The 20244-nt window shown below is 40.6% G+C and overlaps 2 protein-coding genes across 2 annotated transcripts; both read right to left on the bottom strand.

Annotated features, from left to right (window-relative positions):
- Positions 1–1461: 1461 nt before the first annotated feature.
- Positions 1462–11251, bottom strand: ndufs3 (NADH:ubiquinone oxidoreductase core subunit S3). Its single transcript, XM_040002782.1, has 7 exons — positions 11119–11251; positions 10832–10897; positions 6501–6598; positions 6070–6219; positions 2048–2173; positions 1842–1961; positions 1462–1754 (listed from the first exon to the last, which is right to left on the bottom strand). The coding sequence occupies exons 1-7, from the start codon at positions 11171–11173 to the stop codon at positions 1584–1586; spliced, it is 786 nt and encodes a 261-aa protein (XP_039858716.1). The 5' UTR covers positions 11174–11251; the 3' UTR covers positions 1462–1583.
- Positions 11252–12430: 1179 nt separating this feature from the next.
- On the bottom strand, positions 12431–17348 carry ptpmt1 (protein tyrosine phosphatase mitochondrial 1). The gene is made up of 4 exons (XM_040002783.1): positions 16984–17348; positions 15020–15100; positions 14629–14820; positions 12431–12631 (listed from the first exon to the last, which is right to left on the bottom strand). Exons 1-4 carry the CDS (start codon positions 17128–17130, stop codon positions 12503–12505), a joined length of 549 nt encoding a protein of 182 aa, XP_039858717.1. The 5' UTR covers positions 17131–17348; the 3' UTR covers positions 12431–12502.
- Between the last annotated feature and the right edge of the window lie 2896 nt (positions 17349–20244).

Below are 20244 nucleotides of genomic sequence, written 5' to 3'. Positions count from 1 at the left end.
GAGCAGCTTCACAGACCCACTCGATGCCTGCTGTGTACTTTTCTTGATTAGTGACTTATCTGTATAGTAACTGACGATATGTTGGATGTTTCGGGTCTGTGCTTCTCTGTTTCTGATAATCCCCAATGGAAGACTGTGTATTAGTAAATATGTGGCACAGACATGGGTCGAAATGTGCTCGCTTTCTGGAACAGCATCATTTTACTCGGCATGATTGAAACTGAAACTGTGACCCTGCTTATGGGGAAAGAGGGCTCAGTTTGACCCACAGCCTGTCTGCAGTAGTCTGCCTCACGTTGACTCTTTAAAGTGTTTCGAGTATTTCTTATTTGTAAAATGAATGCTTCAATGAAGATGTTTGACAAAATAAAAAATAAACATAAAGGTTTGAGTGTCATTCTGACTGCGATGAAAGACATTCCAGCTTTATATTCAGTGCTGCAGCGCCACCTGCTGGCTAAATTTAGTGTTTGACATTTGAAAAGACTTCAGTGGTCACAAACAAAAAGTTTGTTTCATGTCTGGCTTTCACTTTAGTCATAGTTTAAAACGTCTGGTTTCATTTTTTCGGTTGTGTGTTTGTGTGTGTGTTGGGGGGGGGGGGGGGGGGGGTTATGAAGTTCATAACAGACACTGCAATGTAAAAACTATAATCACAGTCACATGAACATCCTAGCCTCGGTAAACATTTGAAGACAACTTTGACCAACCACACAGACTTTTTCACTCACTCAGTTTGTTAGTTTTCTCTTTTATCAACTTGCTAAAGCTGCTGCCTCGGTAGGAACAGTTTATTTGGGGCCCATAATAAAGAAATACACAGCGTCCCCCAGTTTAGTTACCTCGGGTTGGTCCCTTATTTCCCCTTATTCAGCACAGATTTGATGCTGGATGCCCTCGTGTCAGGAACACATCGGGAACAAAAGGATGCTGCATTATTTGTTAGAAATGAACATTTTCTACCTACCCAGGGCTGAATTTAAGAAAACTCTGAAAATCAAAGGGAAGGAAATGCAGCACGTTAGCTCATTTTGCCAAAAGAACAATTCTGAAACTCAAATAGTGTCAGTAGTTTGTATGGCCCCCATGTGGTTGCATGCATGCCTGACAATGTTGGGACATGCTCCTAATGAGACAACCGATGGAGTGATTCCTTCCAGACCAAAACCAGTGAAAAAACACAGAAGTTGAGGTCAGCAACTGAGGTGCCAAAATTTTAGTTTTTTTTCCTTTTTGTTTGAATTCCCCCAGGTCGATATTCTGCTGCTCATGATTCCAACATGAATGTAAATTCTTTAAGGACTTATTTTGAAAAATTAAACAAAATAAGGCTTTGTGCATTATTGGGTTTACTTTTAAAAACATTTTCCCAGTTTATGGTGAAAGTGACAGGCCTGTACCCCTCTGTCAAACCCTTTCAGGTACTTTTTGCATCAACTGGAAGAAAAAAAAGCCACAATATTCCAGATGTTTTACTAGTATCTTTATTTACATAAATATCAGGATTGCTGGGGGGTTGGACTCCCAGAATAACACAAAAACAAAACATGGTGATGAAGATGTGGAGGCTAAACAAGAGGACGTCACTTCTTCTCAGGGGCCTTTTCACCAGCCTCCAGCTTGGGTGCATCCTCTTTGGGATCTCGGTAGGCGGGGAACACCTCCCAGGGCGTGTTTAAATCAAACTTCCTAAACTCCTGCGCCAGCTCCACAGGCTCCGCCACCACACGTTTCAACTCATCGTCATAACGAACCTGCAGAGGGAGGCATGCTTCGGGTCAGATTCCTTCCAGTCTCTCACATTGCTGGAGTTGAATAAAGTGGACTCAAAGTAAACTCACCTCCACATATCCCGACAGAGGGAAGTCCTTCCTGAAGGGGTGACCCTCGAAGCCATAGTCTGTCAGGATCCGCCTCAGGTCGGGATGGTTGGCAAAGAAAACTCCAAACATGTCCCACACCTGTGGTAATACAGCTTTGCTCTCAGTTTGTCTGTAATGTTAGTATAAACCACTGCTGAGTTTCACAAGTGCAGCGGGCAACTCACCTCCCTCTCGTACCAGTTAGCGGCCATGTGGACGGGGACAGCGGAGTCAACCGGTGTTAACTCATCGGTGTAGGTCTTGACGCGGATACGGGAGTTGTAACGCAGTGAGAGCAGGTTGTACACAATCTGTAGACCAGCACACACAGTGAGTCAGAGTACTATAGTACACAATCAATGCATAAATTAGACTAATGTCCCACCACAGCCCTTCTCTTGGACTGAATCTGGACATGATTCTTTTCAGCTCTTCTGTTACAGATCGGTTGGTTTGCTGTGATCCTGTTACATGACCTAATGTCACCAGGCTTTAGCTCTCAGAGAGATGGCCTCATATTTGACTTATATTTGAACCCCCCTCAGTATGCAGAGCGATGCCCCTAAATGACTCAAGGTCCAAACAGGCCTTGGCCTTCCTGGTGCCGCCCCTGTGACCCAGCTCCAGATAATCGGAAGAAAATGGTTCGCTGGATGAAGGTTAGAGCCTGAGCATTTAATATTAAACTGAAAATTTTTATTATATTATACTATATTATATTATATTATACATATTTATTATATATTACGTGTGGTTTTAGGTGCTTTGGAAAACTGTACAAAATGACCAAAACACAATAATAAATACAATTATTATTGAACGTGGTGGCAGAAGTATTTTTAAAGGTTTATGGTAAAATGTCCTAATGCAGACAGGCTCTATGATGCACAGTCAGAGGGACTACTCCATTTGTTAAAGAAGTACAAATTAATTCAGGAACAAATGTTGATAAATCACAGACGCTGCTGTGAAACGTCTTGAAGCACAGATTGGTGCAGACGCTCTGTTGATAAATGAGCCGCAACATTGCAGAAATCTCCAGGCTGTCATCAGGTTTATCATTGAACATGCTAACTGAGCCCTGCACACTTTGAGATGCAGTGTTTGGGTTTATTCCAGATTCCCGGAGCGTTGCCTGTTCTGACCTTGAGGTACATTTGTCTGTCTTGAATGCTTTCCACTTTTTTATAATTCTTCTTTCTTTCTCATTGTAGAATAATGGACTGATGAGCATAAATAATTGCTTCTTTATCAGTGCTTATCTTTCCTCCTTGGCTGGCCGTGCTGATGATCAATTAACCCTTTAAGACCTACCATGGCACCAAATCCGCCAGAGCTTACTTTATATTTTTACATGCTGTGGAGCCATTTTTGGGAGCATTTCAAGTTGCTATACATCAATACAACTGTTATAGCCCAGATTGTAATAATATGTATGCATTAAGTCCATAGTAACTACTAGGGGTGCAACGATACACAAAATTCACGGTTCGGTTCGGTTCGATACTTTGGTGTCACGGTTCGATATTTTTTCGATACAAAAAAATGTTCATGCCTTTTTAATTTGTCATTTATTAAAATTATAAATATATATTTTAACTCAAAGGTACAGTTTTTAAATTTAACCCTAACCCTTGTGCGTGTTTTTTATTTTGACAGCGAATGCGCACCTGCGGACCACTTATGTGCAGCCCTGGTTATTTAGCTCGTCATATTGCAGCCACAGAAATTATTTTGTCCATGAAACCATAAAGCTGCACTTTCTTTTTGCCTTATAGTCTGATTTGTCATAACTTCTCCGTTTTGTGGTAAGCTTTTCTTTGGCTGTCACTTCTTCACCCTGACCTGTCTTATTTGGCTCAGCAGAACTAAAATATATATCCTGCTGCTTTTACACACGCACTCACATAAGCTCAGCGATTCTCTGCGCGATCAACCTCTCACATGTTTAAGCTTGCTGCGGGAGATTTCACTTGTCATGTTTGCATAGTAAGCTAACGATTAATAAGACGATGTCAGAAGAATTGGTGCACAAATTATCATCACTCACAGATCAGTGCTGTCGCTCTCTATACACAGTTCGCACGATTGCAAAGTGAAAGCAAAAAACAAGCGCAAATTCAAACGCGATTTCAATATGTCACATATTGACAGTGGCTCACCGATGCCAATGACATAATTACCCAGCTACATTTCTGAAAGAATGCAAAAGCATTGACATATATTTTTCCTTCCTACAATAGCCCGACGGGCAGGGAAGAGATAGATTTTGGTAGCCCGACTGAAAAAAATCGCTAGCTCCAGGACGTCGGGCTAGCGATATTGCAAGCCCTGTATCTGATTGAGGAATCACTCATCTTTGGAAAAGAGAGTTTATTACAGAGAAATGGCTCTTTCCAAAATAAAAGTTATACTATCCGCTTCTTCTGGGCTATATTCTCAGCAGCATAAGGAGAATCATGTGCTAACAGCTGTCTAAATGACTCTGCTAAAGTTAGTAGCATGCTTGTTGTTTTTGTCTTTGCACTAGGATGATGTCGGCGTAAATGTGCAGTCATATTCATTGTGTTCCCACTAGTGCTTTCAGGTTAATCTCGTTGAAATGACCTTAACGCCACAACACGGCAAATCTCCGTTAACAAGCTACCGCCGATCGCCCCGTGCATGGGGCTAGACAGCCAACACGTTAACGAGCTAACTGCGCTAACACACTAGTTCCCACCCATGTAATTGAGCATTGCATGGCACATCCAACATACTGTTTTACTTTAGTCCATGACTCGCTTACCTTCAGGGTCATACGTCACATGAAAACCAAAATAATTCCAAACGCCAGATCTGAATGAGGGTGGGGGAGGTCTATGTGTCTTGCTAGCTTGCCCTGCGCTCTTCCTTCTGACTATGCTGTCTGTGTTGAGCGCTCAGTGGATCTGCGCTCGACAGTGCAGCCTAGGCGGAGTAGTCGAACGCAGATTCACTGAGCGCTCAACACAGACAGCATCGTCAGAAGGAAAGTTGATAAAATAAATTACAAATGTTGTATTGTTCGATACATATGCGTACCGAACCGAAAGCACTGTATCGAACGGTTCAATATCAATACGAATATCGTTGCACCCCTAGTAACTACATAATAGTTTTAAAAAAATTGCAATAAATTACAAAAAAAAAAAAATAGAAAATTGTTTTTGTTTGTTTTTTTTTACATATATTTCTACTTAGAGAAATTTAAAAAGTTTATCCCTCAAAACTTTAAATACAAAAAAGTTGCAAAAAATAGTTTCCAACAACTGAAAATTTATTTTGAGTGTCTTCATAGTTTTATTTTTCAGATACACCAATTTTTATAAACTGCAGAAAAAACGAAAAACAATCCTACAATGCACATTTGCAAAGAAAACAGCATGTGCATCAAAATAAACTATTTCCAGCAGTGCAATTTGAGTTCTAAGCATCACAGAAACTATTCAGAAAAGCATAAAGTCAAACATGACTTTTAAAAACACCAGTATAGGCTTATAAGGCCTACAAGTAAAAAACTAAATTTTCCGCAAAAATGACATCACTTCCGGTTACGGGCAGGTAATGGCGGACATGCGATAGTTCGCGCTGACGTCTATTTCAATGTAGGAAGTGTTATGAACAGCTGATCGGATCGGCAAAGCGTGTTTCTGGAATATTATGTTTTTGTTCCTGCAAGTGCTTTTTATGCAATTTTTGCAAAGCTTTATGTGGAAGGAAACCGTGACCGAGGACAAGCTGATGGCATGAGATGTAAGTACAACTCCTCTGGTTTCATATGCAAAAATCATTATTGCGCTAGCTTACGTGGTTCCAGTTCTACGGGGGATTTAAAAATAGTTATGCAAAACGGAGCGTGCCCGCGCTGACCGGCTTTAAAGGGTTAATCAAATGCATCGATTACCAGCACCAGGCTCTACTTTCCCTCATAATTCCTATCAAAGCATTAATTGTAGACTTGGTCTTTCACACACCAAATTTTGGATACAATTTTGTTAAACAAATAATGACATAGTGTAACATGTAACATGTTATATGTTGTTGTTCACCTGCACTGAGAGTTCTACTTTCTTGTAACCATGGCTACACAGGCATGCACCTGCAGATAGGATGCTTAAATCCTTGCCTCTCTTAGCAATAACCTCAGGCAGCTCACGGTTCAGTCAGTTCCAGTTTATCTCTGTACCTCAAAACGGTTCTGTCGTGTCGGGATGTCGACAGCTGTCAAGTCAGTCATGTTCCTGAACTGAGCATTGGTGTGGTCCCTCAGGAAGGTCAGCACAGGGATGACTCCATCAGGATGGATCATCACCTCCAGCTCATTGTAGCAGGTCACCTACACACATGAACACAGTCTTTTAGGCCCTGCTGCAGGTTTCTGAATCTAAACATGCATTCATCCATTCTCTTCCTTATTCAACTCAGAGTAAATCCAAACATAATAAGTCTAATTACAGTTTTAAAATATTTAATCAGGTCTTGATTAGTAACGGCACCAACACGTTGATGGCTTTTCACAATAACTGTGAAAAACCATCAATGTGCTGTCTCGGTCAGCAGCAGGATTTGCAACAGAAGAGTGTACGTGCTCCCACTGTGATGTGAATATGAACTGACCTGGACCTGCTGAATATATTTGGGCATCATCTCTGCCACATACTCCCCAAACGCTGCCAGCTGGTTGTGAGCGACAGCATCCTTGGGCCTGACGGTGGCTGCAAAGAGCAGAGGAGATGACACCGTAAATTCACCACGACAGACGCTTCAGGCTGTGTAACATTTGACCAGAGTCACAGGCGCTGGGGCTGTTTGATATAACGATAGACATCGGATGACGATATAAAAACATCTATCGTTTCATTTATGAAGCGCCTTGAGGCGACTTTTGTTGTGATTTGGCACTATATAAATACAATTGAATTGAATTGAATTGTACGATATCGTTTGTATCGTTTTGATGGCCACTGTAGTGACTATATTCATTTCTTAAAGTTCTCTCTTTCTCTTATATTTAATATAACCACACTACGGACGAACAAGCGCCTGTTTTTATGCATTGTCGTTAGCAACAACGACGGTAAAACCATTGCATGTCCGCTTGTTTATTTTCCACATAAACCTTTCACAATAAAGCTCAAGGTCCTATTGAGACTTTTCAAAATAAACTGAATCACATAAAAGAGGATGCAAAAAAGAGCCGTCAGGTGCTAAAAAATAAACCTTAGACTCAAATGTTTGAACAGGCTGGCTGCCGGCGGAGCTCACGGGCACGTCACTGCAACCCCCCCTGGCTTCTGCTCCGCGGCTGCTGAGTGAGCCCTCATCTGGGACTCTCCTCAGCTCTTACTGGGACAGTGGCGCGGCTGCCCCTCTGTTGGTCTTCCTTGGTCTCTTGTGTTCTGAGGGCCTCTGGATGTCTGGAGTTTTGATCTCCTCCATACCTGCTTCATGCCCTGGTGGACGGGGCTGTGGCCCCCCCCACACCCTCTAGCAGATCATTACATGAAGGAACCTTTTAAAAACAAGCGCGTTCATGCTCACAGGTGTACACACGGGTGCTCACACACACAAACTACACCCTTTTTGGCTCCTACCTCAAAGCACACTGTGCGCTGTCGATCTTACGTTCTGTACAATGTTTAATATTTAGTATTTACTGTTATATTCACATAGATCATCGTGATGTTGTTTATTATGTTGCTCTCGTTTTCTTCTGCTTGTTTTCTTTTTTCTTTCTCAACAGGTGATTGATATATGTATTTTTTTTTCTGCTTATTTAGTTGTTTTTTTGCCCTTCATCCCCGTCCCTCTTCTCTGCTGTTTATTCCCCTTCTTCCTTTCTCCCTTTTCTTTTCCTCATTCAAGTCTGTCCCGTATCTAGCAAGTGAAAATAAACATTAGGACTAATAGCTGTTAAATGTACAGTTACAACTTATGTCTAAAAATGTATAGTTTCATTTTTAGACATAAGACTCCAGGTACACGACGTGCAGCTGGAAACACTTCACGCAAGTCAAGCTGCCCGAGATTCACAGAATTTTCAGAAAATGTTAAATTTTTGTGATTTATATCTTTATCGGGACGATAGATGTCTCATATTGGAATATGAGATTTTGGTCATATCGCACAGCCCTAACAGATGCAAAAATGCTTTTGTTTTTCTAATACAACCGATTGTCTCGCTGATGTTCTGAGGACTCTCCTGAGCATTAAGGAAACACGGATTCAGATTTTTCCCGGTTCCAATCTGATTACAAGACCTGGGTTTAAGGTTCTGCCAACACCAATCGCTGATCCGATACCAGTGTTGAAATAATAAAGTCACTGTGAGGGACAGTTTGGGAATCAGTGCTAATAACTTCAGGGTCAATGACGGTACGGCTGGGCCATATCATACCGTTCACAGTAATACCGGTATAATGTTGGGCAACAATAAGAAAATGAAATATTGCGGTAGAATATGGGTAAAACGCGCATGCGCAGTGCCTTTGTTTTCATACGCACATGGCGGAAAAAGCACAGCGGCGACGGAGAATGAGAAGAGCGAAAGCGGATCGTTGAATGAAACGGATGAACCAGAACTGGTTTGTAAAAATGCTGCAACTTCAGTGGTGTGGAACTGGTTTGGCTTTCGTACGTCAGATACACAACAAAGCACTATTTTTGGTAGCGCATGCTAGCGGGACGTCGTTATTACCGTGTTTTTTGGAAAATACGGCACACTTAAAATCAATGCTTTGATTTTTCTGAAAGTCGACAGTGCCTCTTATAATCCCGTGTGCCTTATGTATGAATTCTGGTTGTGTTTACTGACCTTGAAACGATTTTATGTCGTACACGGCGCTTGAAAATCTGTCAAATGTTTTAGTACGACTTTGCTAAGCTACGAAGCCGCACCGCTTGATGGATTGTCGGAGCATTACGGCTATCGTAGGCAGGAGCCTCGCGGAGTGATACATACTGTGCTTCAACATAATATTACGGTATTGTGTGTGTATAACCTCTTTTTAAGTTTTGTGGATATTATACATGGTTATGCTGAGGATATGTCGGCCAATTTCCACTGGAAATGTCTTTTGGTTAAACTGTCAGCGAGGAATTTGCATTTGCACTGTTAAATTTTTATATAACTTTAATGCACATAAACAGCTGCTTGTTTAAGTGAAAATACATTGATGGATTTTTTGCACTAATAAAGTTGTGGAGTTGTAAAGTATTTTGTCTAGTGTCAATTATATCGTCAGTTATATCGTTATCGCAAATTTTCAAATGTATATCGTGATAAATATTTTTGGTCATATCGCCCTGCTCTAAATGATGGTGCTCCTAACTTTACTAAATAAAATCAAGCAAATAAAAATATTTTGAATACAAAATAAAGATTTCATCAACAAAAACTTTTCAGTGAAAAGCTGTACATCTGAACCATTTCAGAATGTCTCTCTGCTTACTGACTGCAGCACACGAGCTCCAAAGGTTCAGCCAATCCTCAGAAACCCTGTTACCCCAGTTCGACCTGACAATGACCCACAGAGCTTCTTGTGATGTCAGGAGCGTGGGCCTTTCTCAACCTGTAGATGCCACCCAAGGTTACTGAAAAAATTCATGTCAGTAGGTCAGCACTTGTTCCTGCAAGTTTCCTCTGAGGTCTGGACTCATGGATTCATGCTACTTTTCATTAGTCATCAGGGTGTCGAACTTCAGACGAGGTACTATCCCAACTATCTTTTTTAAAAGCTTTGACAAGTTGGCAGTTAATGTTGTCACTGGGCCTGTATTGTATAAGTAAACTGTGTGATGTGAAGGAACACTGTACACTCTATGCTGCAATGATGTGTCCATAGGCTTTAAATATTCAGGAGCAGCCAAAACTAAGTCTTACTCAATATTGTGATGACTGTGTGACAAATATTTTATGCAAATAGACGATTTTGTCATTTTCATGCTGATGCAGTAGTAGTGTAGGTAGTGTTTCCCACCCCTGTCATATTCACATGGTAGCTACTGGATATATATATATATATATATATATATATATATATATATATATATATGTGTGTGTGTGTGTGTGTGTGTGTGTATTCTTATGTTCTGGGACTAAATGTTGTTTCATTCAATTGTTTTCTTCCAATTATCATTTTTTTAAAAACAAAACTGAAGCACAATGACTTTATGAACAAATGTAAATAAAAGTCCATGTATAGCCTTAACATAACAAAGAATATAAAATGTCAAAGCCAATCATGCCCCTCATTAGCAAATTGTAAAGATAAAGGAAACATCGTGAGTCATTACTGGGACTCCCCTCCCTAAGGAGGATTCAACACAGATGTTTCAGCCCAAAGATCAGACTTCAAGAAGCGGCACACTAAGCCAGCAGCTGTGCTACATACATGCGGTGTCGCCTCTTTGTTGCCAACTTTGTGCACCAGAGAGTTTTTTTCTCATTCATCTGACACGCGCACAAAGTCACGAAAGTCTTTTACTGTTGGGAAAATACTAAATTTTCATTTGATGTATGTAGTGCTTTATCTGATAGGTCGAGCTTTGTGTGTCTGTCAGCAGACAAAATAACATCACAACAGTCACAAACACAGCAGCTTTCACTGTGGACCCCACTCCATGTGCTGTTACATATATGTGGACCCTCTGGATATTTTTAAAGCATCTGTGAGTGTTTAAAAAAAGTGATGTTTTTAGTTGTTGCTGTGTAATGTTAGTACCGGGGACAAAAACAACCCGTCAATGCAACCATGTCCGTAGGTACAAACAATGATTTGCTGCTCCATACTCCCACAGTAACGTCCTGTTAACTAGTTGAGTTAAAACAAATCCTAATGCCATTCTAACTCTGGGGTTCTCATATATGTGACAGCTATTAGTCCTAATGTCAAACAGCTCGGTGGTTCAGCGGCACTACCCTGCACGATGAGTTAGTGTGTACTCACGTCTGGTCTCGGTGCTGGAGCCCTGCAGTCTGGTCTGCTGCTGCAGGAGACACGAAGTCCTCGCAACTGAGGAGGGACAGACAGAAAGGATCAATCACAGAGGTACTGACGAGTGAATCCGCACTGCTACACAAGAGCTGGCTAAAGGTAGCATTAGCTAGCTCGAAGGTCAAACACGGAGCATTTGACAGCTGAAGACGACACTGTATTGGTAGCACGCAAACGGACGCAGGCTAAAACGAATCACTGCAATCTACAGCCTGTATATGGATTTCTAGTTAACGTACTGTTAAAACTCCTTCCAAGACCTCCGCGGACAAACCGTACCAACGACGCCGCCATGTTGGCTCTCTCAAGTTTCCTCTTCGAGCCGAGAGCTGACTATCAGCGGCCAGTCGCCCCCTCGTGGACCGGAAGACAAATGTCACTCAATGTGCCCTGGAAAATGCACTGAAACGGAAATATTCAAAGATCACATTTTAAGAGTGCCAAATGATTTCATTAAATAATTACTAATTCAATATTTTTAAATAAAATTGTAAATAATTAAATATTTAAAACTGTAATTACTGAATAAATTATTTCAATTTTTAATTAATCCATGCTACATTTAGTTATTTACAGATGTATTTAATTAATTGAGTTTGGCACTCGCGTGTAATTTTTTTGCCCCAAACCATGCAAATGCTTAAAATACTATGATTTATATAACAATGTGTCATGATACGATGCAGCACTGGCAGTCGACAAGTCAGACTACGCCGAGTGGCTTCTCAAGTCTGGATTAAAGGGGAGGGTTGTGTCAGGAAGATCATCCAGCACAAAATGGTCAGTGCTGTTAGCCAACAGCGTGTCAGTGGAAACTAATATTAAATGTTAAAGTTAAATGAACTTCCAATAAACAGCTACCCTACTAGGATGTAAAAGTTGACCGAATGTTTGTCCACGCTACAGTTAGATTTAGGTTTTATTTTGTTTTACTTCAATTTAATTTTTCTATTTGTTTGCATGAAATAGAATCTAACAGTATTATCACTTGAACATTTTTCATGTGTGTTTGCTTCGGGGACTCCATCCTCATATTAAACCTTCTTGATAACTGTCACATTGGAACATCCCAACTTTATTTAAATATGTGCTTGCCAATAAGAACAAACTACTGAAAATAAAGAAGCACCATTACTCTTTATGTCATAAACATTTATTTATGGTCATTTTTTTACATTATGAGGCACTGCAGAAAAATATAAAGCAAATATTTTCCAGTCTACACAGAAACACCTTCATTACTGAATTATTTACTACAGTGTTCTCATCCTGTTGACTAAACTCCAGCTGACGTCAGCCGGCTCTGAGGGGAGTGTTTTCTTTTTTTAAAAACAAACGTGGAGAGCATTGCAGTGATTTGTCTTAGTTTGTTAGTTAAAACAGAATAACGTGGCTGGAAATCAAATTATAAAAAGAAAATTTTCTTTCAACAAAATTATATTAAAGAGTAACAAAAACAGATAAACAACATGTTCTGTTCTGCAGCTGTACACATGCCAAAGAGGATTTGCTGAAAAGGCAACAGTTGCATTTCCTGTTACTGTTGTTTTGATCAAGGCTCTGAGTCGCCGTCTCCCACCTCCAGTGGGAACACGATGAGGTCCGACACACTGCCCCACTTTCTCAGCTGGACTGTGCACATATCTGCTGGTAGTACTTCCTCAGCATCTCCAGCTGAGCGGAGCGTACTAGGATGTGCGGTCGAACAGATGCCAGCTTCTGACAGGCCTCTTCTGGAGTCCAGCAGTGTAACTGTCAGCAGGAAAGCAAACGGTCAACACAGCAAACCTGTCGCTTGATGCCTGAGCGACTCATCAGCCATGAGCATGTTCATACAGTCACCACTCTGGAATATTGACTTAAACACTCTGTGGTTCAGTGCATCTGGAGGTAAACGGGTCAAAAACGGAGTTAAATGTGGCATGTGTTTTATCTGAAATGACCATGAGATTATATTTACATACAAATACTTTAAAGGTAAGTACACTGGAATAAGAGGGTAAAAAGTCAGGGTTTTTTCGGAAACAAAGAAATATATTACATTGTAATTTAGCAGTATGCTGTACTGTTCAGGGAGAGGGCCATATTATGAAGCGGATTAACCTCGGGCAGTTTCTGGGTATTTTACAGGAAAGGAGACACAGCTTACAGTGTAAGTAATTTTAAATACACTGTAAGTTAAAAAGAACAACTGAATAACAGAAAATCCATCATGTACACAGTGTAACAAAATAAGGATGTAAAAAGGGAAGGTTAAGTCACTCAACATTTACAGCCGTCAACACAAAAACTGCATCAAAAATATTGTTTTTCTGCAAAATTACCAGCTAATTACACACCACTTAAAACAGGCTCTGAAACTGAAACGATGTCATCTCATTGGAAGACCACTTTGTGTTCAAGTAGTAATAAAAAACTAAACAAACAAGAAAACACCCACAAATATTTCTGAAAATGTTTTGTTTTGTTTTTTAAATTTCAAATATTGTATAACGAGACAAAACTGCAAACATGAACGCAGATTGTAACAAACTGAATCCTTTCATCGAACCACCAAACAAACACACTGGTCCTCTCTGTGCACACACGTGGCAGCACTGCTGCTGTCATTGTGTTCATGTTTAACAAAATAAACTGCAGACATGAGTGTGACTCTGTCACTGAGCTAACAGCTGATCCCTCAGCATGTTTGTGCTCTCTGCTCATGCTGCCTTCATATTCAGTCATTCTCAGCTTTTTAAAGAACTTCAAAGACAAACTGCATGACATTTCTTCAAGTGGCCCCCAGGCTGCAAATATGAGATCCTGACTCAAAATAAGTTATGCAATACTCAAAATTACCTACAGTATAAATTGTGTCTCCTTTCCTCTAAAATACATGCAGGATAGGCACATTTAGGCCACTCTGTAATATTGCCTGCTCCACAAAAAGTAACACGTACTTAGGACGTAAATACAGGGAAATATTGTTTGTTTTGCTGCTAAATTACCAGGAAATTACACAGTACTTAAAAGTACTTAAAAATACTTAAAAGTGCTTAAAAGTGCTTATGCGCTGCTGTTAAAAGATTTTCTACATTATACATTATAGCCAAATCTTTATAATACAATATAATCAAGTGTGCCTTATATTTTGTGTGTTCATATATTTTCACCTGATCAAGCTTAGTGTTAAAGAGAGCATGAGGCATTCCTTACCTCAGTGTGTGATGTCAGATAAGCATGATATACTTCTGCATTGTTATTTTCAGTGTATGTGTGCAGGTCAGATAAGCTGAGATAATGCCTGACCTCTCCCCTTTCAGTTAAAAGAGGAAGTACTATATAACTTACTTTCCCTATAAATAAAGAATGAAGCCTGCGCTCTGGTGTGTGTGTCTTCTCAGAGGCATCCACCCGTGCGCACGTTTTCTAATTACTCTCTGAGTCGGTCTGCAGTTGTCTCATTTCTCCTATCTGTGTTTGAACAAATGTCAACCCCTGACAGCTGCTCAGATTTTATAGCAGTACAATTATTTGCTTCCTGTAAAAAACGGATTTGTTGCCACCTTATTCTTATTTGTTCAAAATTATCCAACATAACAAATGTGAATTTATTATTCTATTTATTATTTATTTCTTTATTTTTTATCCGCCCTTTATGCTTTATCTTGCGTTACCATGAAAAGTGGGATGTTCTTCTCTCCACTCGGTTTTTGTGCTGTCTGCAGTTCAAACAGCAGGTGGCAGTCTGAATGCATCATACTGACCCGTATGAGGTAGGCGGCAGCTAATGTGGCGCTCCGGGAACGTCCAGCCTTGCAGTGCACGTACACACTGGTTCCCTGCTCTTTATGCTGCAGTGCAAACTCCACGCCTCTGTGGAGGTTCTCCATGCTGGGGACACCAGTCAGGTCCACAGTGCTCAGCCTGAGCTGCTCCACACCAGCAGCCTGCCACTCCTGCACCAGCACCGCAACAATAAATGACACAGTGTATGAGGGGCGGCTCTTTGGCACTGTTAGGGTTTGAACTTCTATCACACATCAGTATTTAACTCATCTTGCATATGCATGACAGCACAGGGTCATTTCAAATATGAGCAGGGCGATTAAACTGCACGTTAACTTAATAATGGGAACTCAAACGAAGGGAACTCACCTGGGCTGAGTTGCAGAAATATTTGGTCTCGTACTCTTCGTTCATGGTGATCACCCCTCGAACATTTTCTGTTTCCACCAGCTGCAAAAGCAAAAACAGGCCATCAGCTCTCAGAGTTGAAAACTACAACTGCCACGAGAGTGGCACTCTAAATACTCTTTCTCTCCTTTATTCCTTTTTTATGAGGTCTTGACAAAATATATTTCCAGTCTCCTTCTCTGCTCTTTATGCAAACACTGGTGCATCTCAGAAAATGGCAATATTGTGTAAAAGTTCATTTTTTCCAAGATTTTTTTATTTATTTTGATGATCACAAGAAACATAAATCTGGTATCTCAAATTATTAGAATATTTCATCTGGAGTCCACAGCCATGAGGAAGACTGCTGACTTACCAGATGCTTAGATGGCAAAAATCAACAACCACCAGAAGCCACCACAGTCACTGCTGCAAAAGCTGTCAGTTCACAGTGTGCAAATATTTATGGGAAGTTGACTAGAAGGGAAAAGTATACACAAACAACACACATGACATGAGAGTTTGCCAAGGAGTAGACTGAAGGTGGTGTCAGTGTCACAATGTACACAGCAAAGGGACCACAGCCATCGACTTCAATAATATCAGCCACTCATAAACAGGCATCTTACCTGAGCTAAGGAGAAAGATGCCTGTGGTCCTTATTCTAATCATGTAACAGGTAATATCCAGTATGTGTAATGTGACAAAAGCACAACGTTCAGTGTGTGTTTCATGGCATTTTTACGCAGCCAACCCAAAGTTGTGGAATGATCTGCCCTTGCACGTTAGACAGGCCTCTTCTCTTTCTGAGTTTAAAAGTTTTCTTAAAACATATTTACTCGCTGAAGCCTTTGGCACTGATTAAAGGGGTTGACTCAATTTGTTTTAATTTATTTTAGTTATTTATTTTATTTTATTTACTTTACTTAGGCTATTTGCATGTACAGCACTTTGTGAACTCTGGTTTTATGTTAAAGTGCTTTATAAATAAAGGTGGTATAGTATGGTAGCATGTTCCTTGTGTAAGAGTCTTTACATTAATAAGCTGTATTCCTCACACTGAGGAAGGGATGTTTGCCTATCATTTAATAATCAAAAATATTTTAGAAATCAGTCCTACAATTATCCAAAAGCTTCTTTGCTGGGACCAAAATTACTTTTATAAAAGGAAAGCCCTTAGCTCGGGAAAAGGCCATTCAAAAGCTTTTTGGGGGCAAAGTATTCAAACACACAAATAAGTGGCCAAATGTGCATCTGTGGGTGGTGCTGGAGTGGCCACAGTGGCTGTAGGCAGGACGCACTGATGGGGCATCGTGAAGGAAGGGGCGGAGGTACAGAGCAGCAGAACAATAGCAACAGCGGTGTGTGAATTAATGCTAAACATAGTATGAACATTAGTCTTAGTGTTTTTCTACTGATGCACACTGCACTGTGTGCTCTGTCTGACTACTGAAGAAAAACAAACCTAATAAATCATGTTGACCGTCAGAGGTCTGATGATCCAAGAGGACCAACTATGGGCAAAAACTACTGAACTGCGAGACCGTTTCTGTTTCTGATATGTTAGCTTGTTAGATAACTGAGGCGGTGTTACAGCGGTTTCTGCTTCAGCTGGATCGAAGATGGTGAGAATCACCCACAAATCACAATATTCGCTGATTGAGATAATGACCTACTCACTGTGAGTTACTATTTCATAATTGTGGCTTCGCATATTACTGTCTTTACAGCATTTCTTTGAAATTGTGTATACACACACACACACACACACACACACACACACACACACACACACACACACACCACTACTATAACAACTTGTCAAAACATTTGTTTAGAACAAAGTCAATGCCGCCTCGTTAGCGCAGGCTAGCTCGGCAGCTGGTCTAAAGAGTCGTTAGCGTAGTCGAGCGCTAGCTAGCAGCTTCAGTGTTTGACAGGCGGACCTGTTTGGTCATGGACCTGAACGGCAGCGCTCCGAGGATCACAGTTTCATCCACTCGGTCAAACCACCGTCTCGAGGACACCTTCTCCATGACAACGTTGTAGGCTAACGTGGGGTAGAAGAGCAGCCGTGCTAACACTCCCGACATGGCTGAGCTATTTTCTGACGAGTCGTGTAAGAACTGAACTTGTGCTGTGGAGAGCTCGGCCTCTCATCATTACTCCTCCGTGCTGCTGTGCGGCGTGTGCTTCGCAGCCTTCATCCCTCATGCTCTCAGCTTCCTCCTCCTGAAGCACGACTTCCGCCGACTGCTACCCCTTCAAAATAAACACACTGACCTTCCATCCATAGATTCAGTCTCAAATCAGAATATTTTTTCTGCTCGACCAGCTGATGTTAAGGTGCAAAGTCGAACATATATAATGAGTACAACAACTTCATATATCACATTTTTTAAAGGACTGTCAGAACTTTTTTTTTTTACACATTAAAATTTAATCTCTCAAAAACTATTCCAAAATAAAAGCCTGATTTGTCACTGCGCTTTCTTGTCATCGAAATAAATCACGGTATCTGCCAAAGATACGTCAGAAAATCTCGCTAGTTTAAATATGAAAACAACAGCCCAGCACTCTGGCGTTTTTAAAAGTAGAATGGTAGGCAGAAGCTTCAGGTCTCAGTGGTTATGTCTCTGTTTCTTAGTTGCTGTCTCCACCGTGTCAAGTTCGCGTCTCTGTGTCATACTTCCTGTTTTACTTTGAAGGTCTGCGTCTTATGTGAATGTGTTCGATTTACGCTTCCTTGTCTCGTCAGTTCTGATTTCCCCCAGCTGTGCTCTCCTTCTGTGTCTCATTCCCCTCGTTACTTCCCAGTGTATTAAAACCCTGTGTTTCTCTGAGTCAGTGTTGCGTCGTACCCTCAACAAGCTGTGTGTTTTGCCTCCAGTTCAGTATTTCTGCTACAGTGTTTTAGTCCACCAGCGTTTTTGTTTGTCTTTTGGTGAGTTTAGTTTAGTAAGAGGTTTTTCCCAGCAATAAAGCTGCGCTTTAAGTTGTACTTCTGTGTCTGAGTCCTGCATTTTGGATCCACCACTCCTGCTTGCCTGCCTGCCACACAGCGATTCATGACACTAGTTTTTTAATTAAGCAGCAAGGCAGAACAAAGTCGGGCTGTATCAAGACACAAGGACTAAACCCCAATTCAACCAGACACAGAACTGATCCGGAATTAAAACAGGACTACAACAGTTCAAAATCAGGAGTGCTGAGGACTTAACCAAGACAGAACCACAATCAGAACTAGATGATAGTAGCACTAAAAATCATCATAGACCTGCACTACACTTATTTTTTTAATTCTACCAAAGTACACTGTTTAGATTGAGAAAAGTTTATATAATTATTTAGCCTTGTTGTGCAAACAAGCCTGCAAAACTTAATAAATGTAGAATTTGAAAAATGGTAAACCTAAAAAGAAACACTAGGTACGAGATACATGAGTACCTATGATACGGTGATACTTTTGGTAAACAACCATTTGACTAACATGTGTCTCACCTGCTCTTGTTCATCTCCCTCTCTGTTCCTCTCTCTCCCTCTTTGTGCTGACAATCATTAAATATACAGTTGAAACCAGATATTTACACACTCTTCAGATAAAAACACTTTTTTAATTGTAACATCAAATCAGACTAAATGTTTATTTTTTTTAGATTGATAAATATAAAAAACATATTTGTTAACTTTAAGAGTAAAGAGAGAAACTGTCTGTATTTCTTAATTGTAAATGGCACCAAATTGTATTCAAAATTGAGCCACACTTATGGAGCTCCACAGTTCTTTTCCTGGTGTTTTGGTTGACATCTCTTAATTTTCCCATTTCAAAGAAACAGGCTCTGTGTTTTGCCTTATATGCATCCACAGCTGTGCCACCAATTTACTCACATGGACTCTACTAGAATCTTCTTCAGCTCAGAATGGAATCGTCTGGAGTTTTCTTATTAATTAACAATAAACTTAGTGTATATGTACTCCTAAATTTGATGAAAGTGATAAAAAAAAAATAGACAGCTCTGTCTCTCTTTATTCTGACATTTAACTAATTCAAAAGATATTTCAATATTTATTTATCCAAAACAAAACAAGTTTACTCTAAATTGATGTTGTACAGTAAAAAAATGTTCTTGTGTTTTCCATAAAGTGTATGTAAATATCTGGTTTCAGCTGTGAATGTACTGCTGTGTATTGAAGTTCCTCTTGTTTTGCATAGAAATATACTGAACAACATACAAAACATAATATATAAAATACTACCTGAGTTTTTTCTTTGAAAGAAGCTCCTCATGCCCATTCTTGTATATCAGTGCATTACTGAAACTGATTTATTTAGCCGTGGAGGGAAACAACTGAAAATATGAAATAAACACACATGTAAGCTAAGACTCTCTAAAGAAACAGCATTGTTGTTGTTCCGCTTTTCATTTCACCATTTGTTGATTCACTTAAAGACCAAGTAACGTAATATGGGTCAAGTGATCAGTTTGATATCAATCTTTCGTGATTCACCGTCATATTTATAATGGATAATAATGGATTGGATTTATATAGCGCTTTTCAAGGCACCCAAAGCGCTTTACAATACCACTATTCATTCATGCTCACATTCATACACTGGTGGAGGCAAGCTACAGTTGTAGCCACAGCTGCCCTAGGGCAGACTGACAGAAGCGAGGCTGCCATATCGCGCCATCGGCCCCTCTGGCCAACACCAGTAGGCACGTAGGGTAAAGTGTCTTGACCAGGGACACAACGACCAGGACAGAGAGCCCAGGGATCGAACCGGCGACCTTCCGGTTACAGATGCGATTCCCAACCCCCTGAGCCACGGTCGCCCCATATTTACATTATTTGTACAGTACGGATGATTTGCTTTGGTACCTGGTCGAACTTCAGTTCTCCTCTGTCTGCCTGGCTGCGTTTCTCTAACAGCGCACTCGCAGGCAGCAGCTCCCCCCGCCCCGCTTAGTGCCTGAGCTCGGATCATACCAATATTAGGGGGGATTTACGCACAGTCATAAATTCCCACAGTGTGCACTATGTGCTTCGAATATTGTGTGTAGTTTTTTGCTTTATACAGTTGTCAGCCAGGCATCTAACTATGAAAAAATTACACTCCAAAAGACCCCTGGCTTCTGAAAAAACCACCCGGGCTTAAGCTCAGTAAGCCACACCCCGCTCCGCCACTGCTCAGGCCACAAATGATT

This window comes from Simochromis diagramma, unplaced genomic scaffold (genome assembly GCF_900408965.1).
Source record: "Simochromis diagramma unplaced genomic scaffold, fSimDia1.1 OVJJ01000457.1, whole genome shotgun sequence".
Classification (NCBI taxonomy): Eukaryota; Metazoa; Chordata; class Actinopteri; order Cichliformes; family Cichlidae; genus Simochromis; species Simochromis diagramma.
The sequence above is the reverse complement of the archived record's forward strand: the minus strand, read 5'-3'. Positions and strand labels throughout refer to the sequence as shown.

Excerpts from the sequence above, each read along its gene's own strand:
- ndufs3 (XM_040002782.1), bottom strand. The coding sequence starts at position 11,173 with ATGGCGGCGTCGTTGGTACGGTTTGTCCGCGGAGGTCTTGGAAGGAGT. Across the intron at positions 2,174-6,069 it reads CACGACAGAACCGTTTTGAG|ATTGTGTACAACCTGCTCTC; the intron begins GTACAGAGATAA and ends GCTGGTCTACAG. Across the intron at positions 1,962-2,047 it reads CTAACTGGTACGAGAGGGAG|GTGTGGGACATGTTTGGAGT; the intron begins GTGAGTTGCCCG and ends GTATTACCACAG.
- ptpmt1 (XM_040002783.1), bottom strand. The coding sequence starts at position 17,130 with ATGTCGGGAGTGTTAGCACGGCTGCTCTTCTACCCCACGTTAGCCTAC. Across the intron at positions 15,101-16,983 it reads TCAGGTCCATGACCAAACAG|CTGGTGGAAACAGAAAATGT; the intron begins GTCCGCCTGTCA and ends TTGCTTTTGCAG. Across the intron at positions 14,821-15,019 it reads ATTTCTGCAACTCAGCCCAG|GAGTGGCAGGCTGCTGGTGT; the intron begins GTGAGTTCCCTT and ends GTGCTGGTGCAG.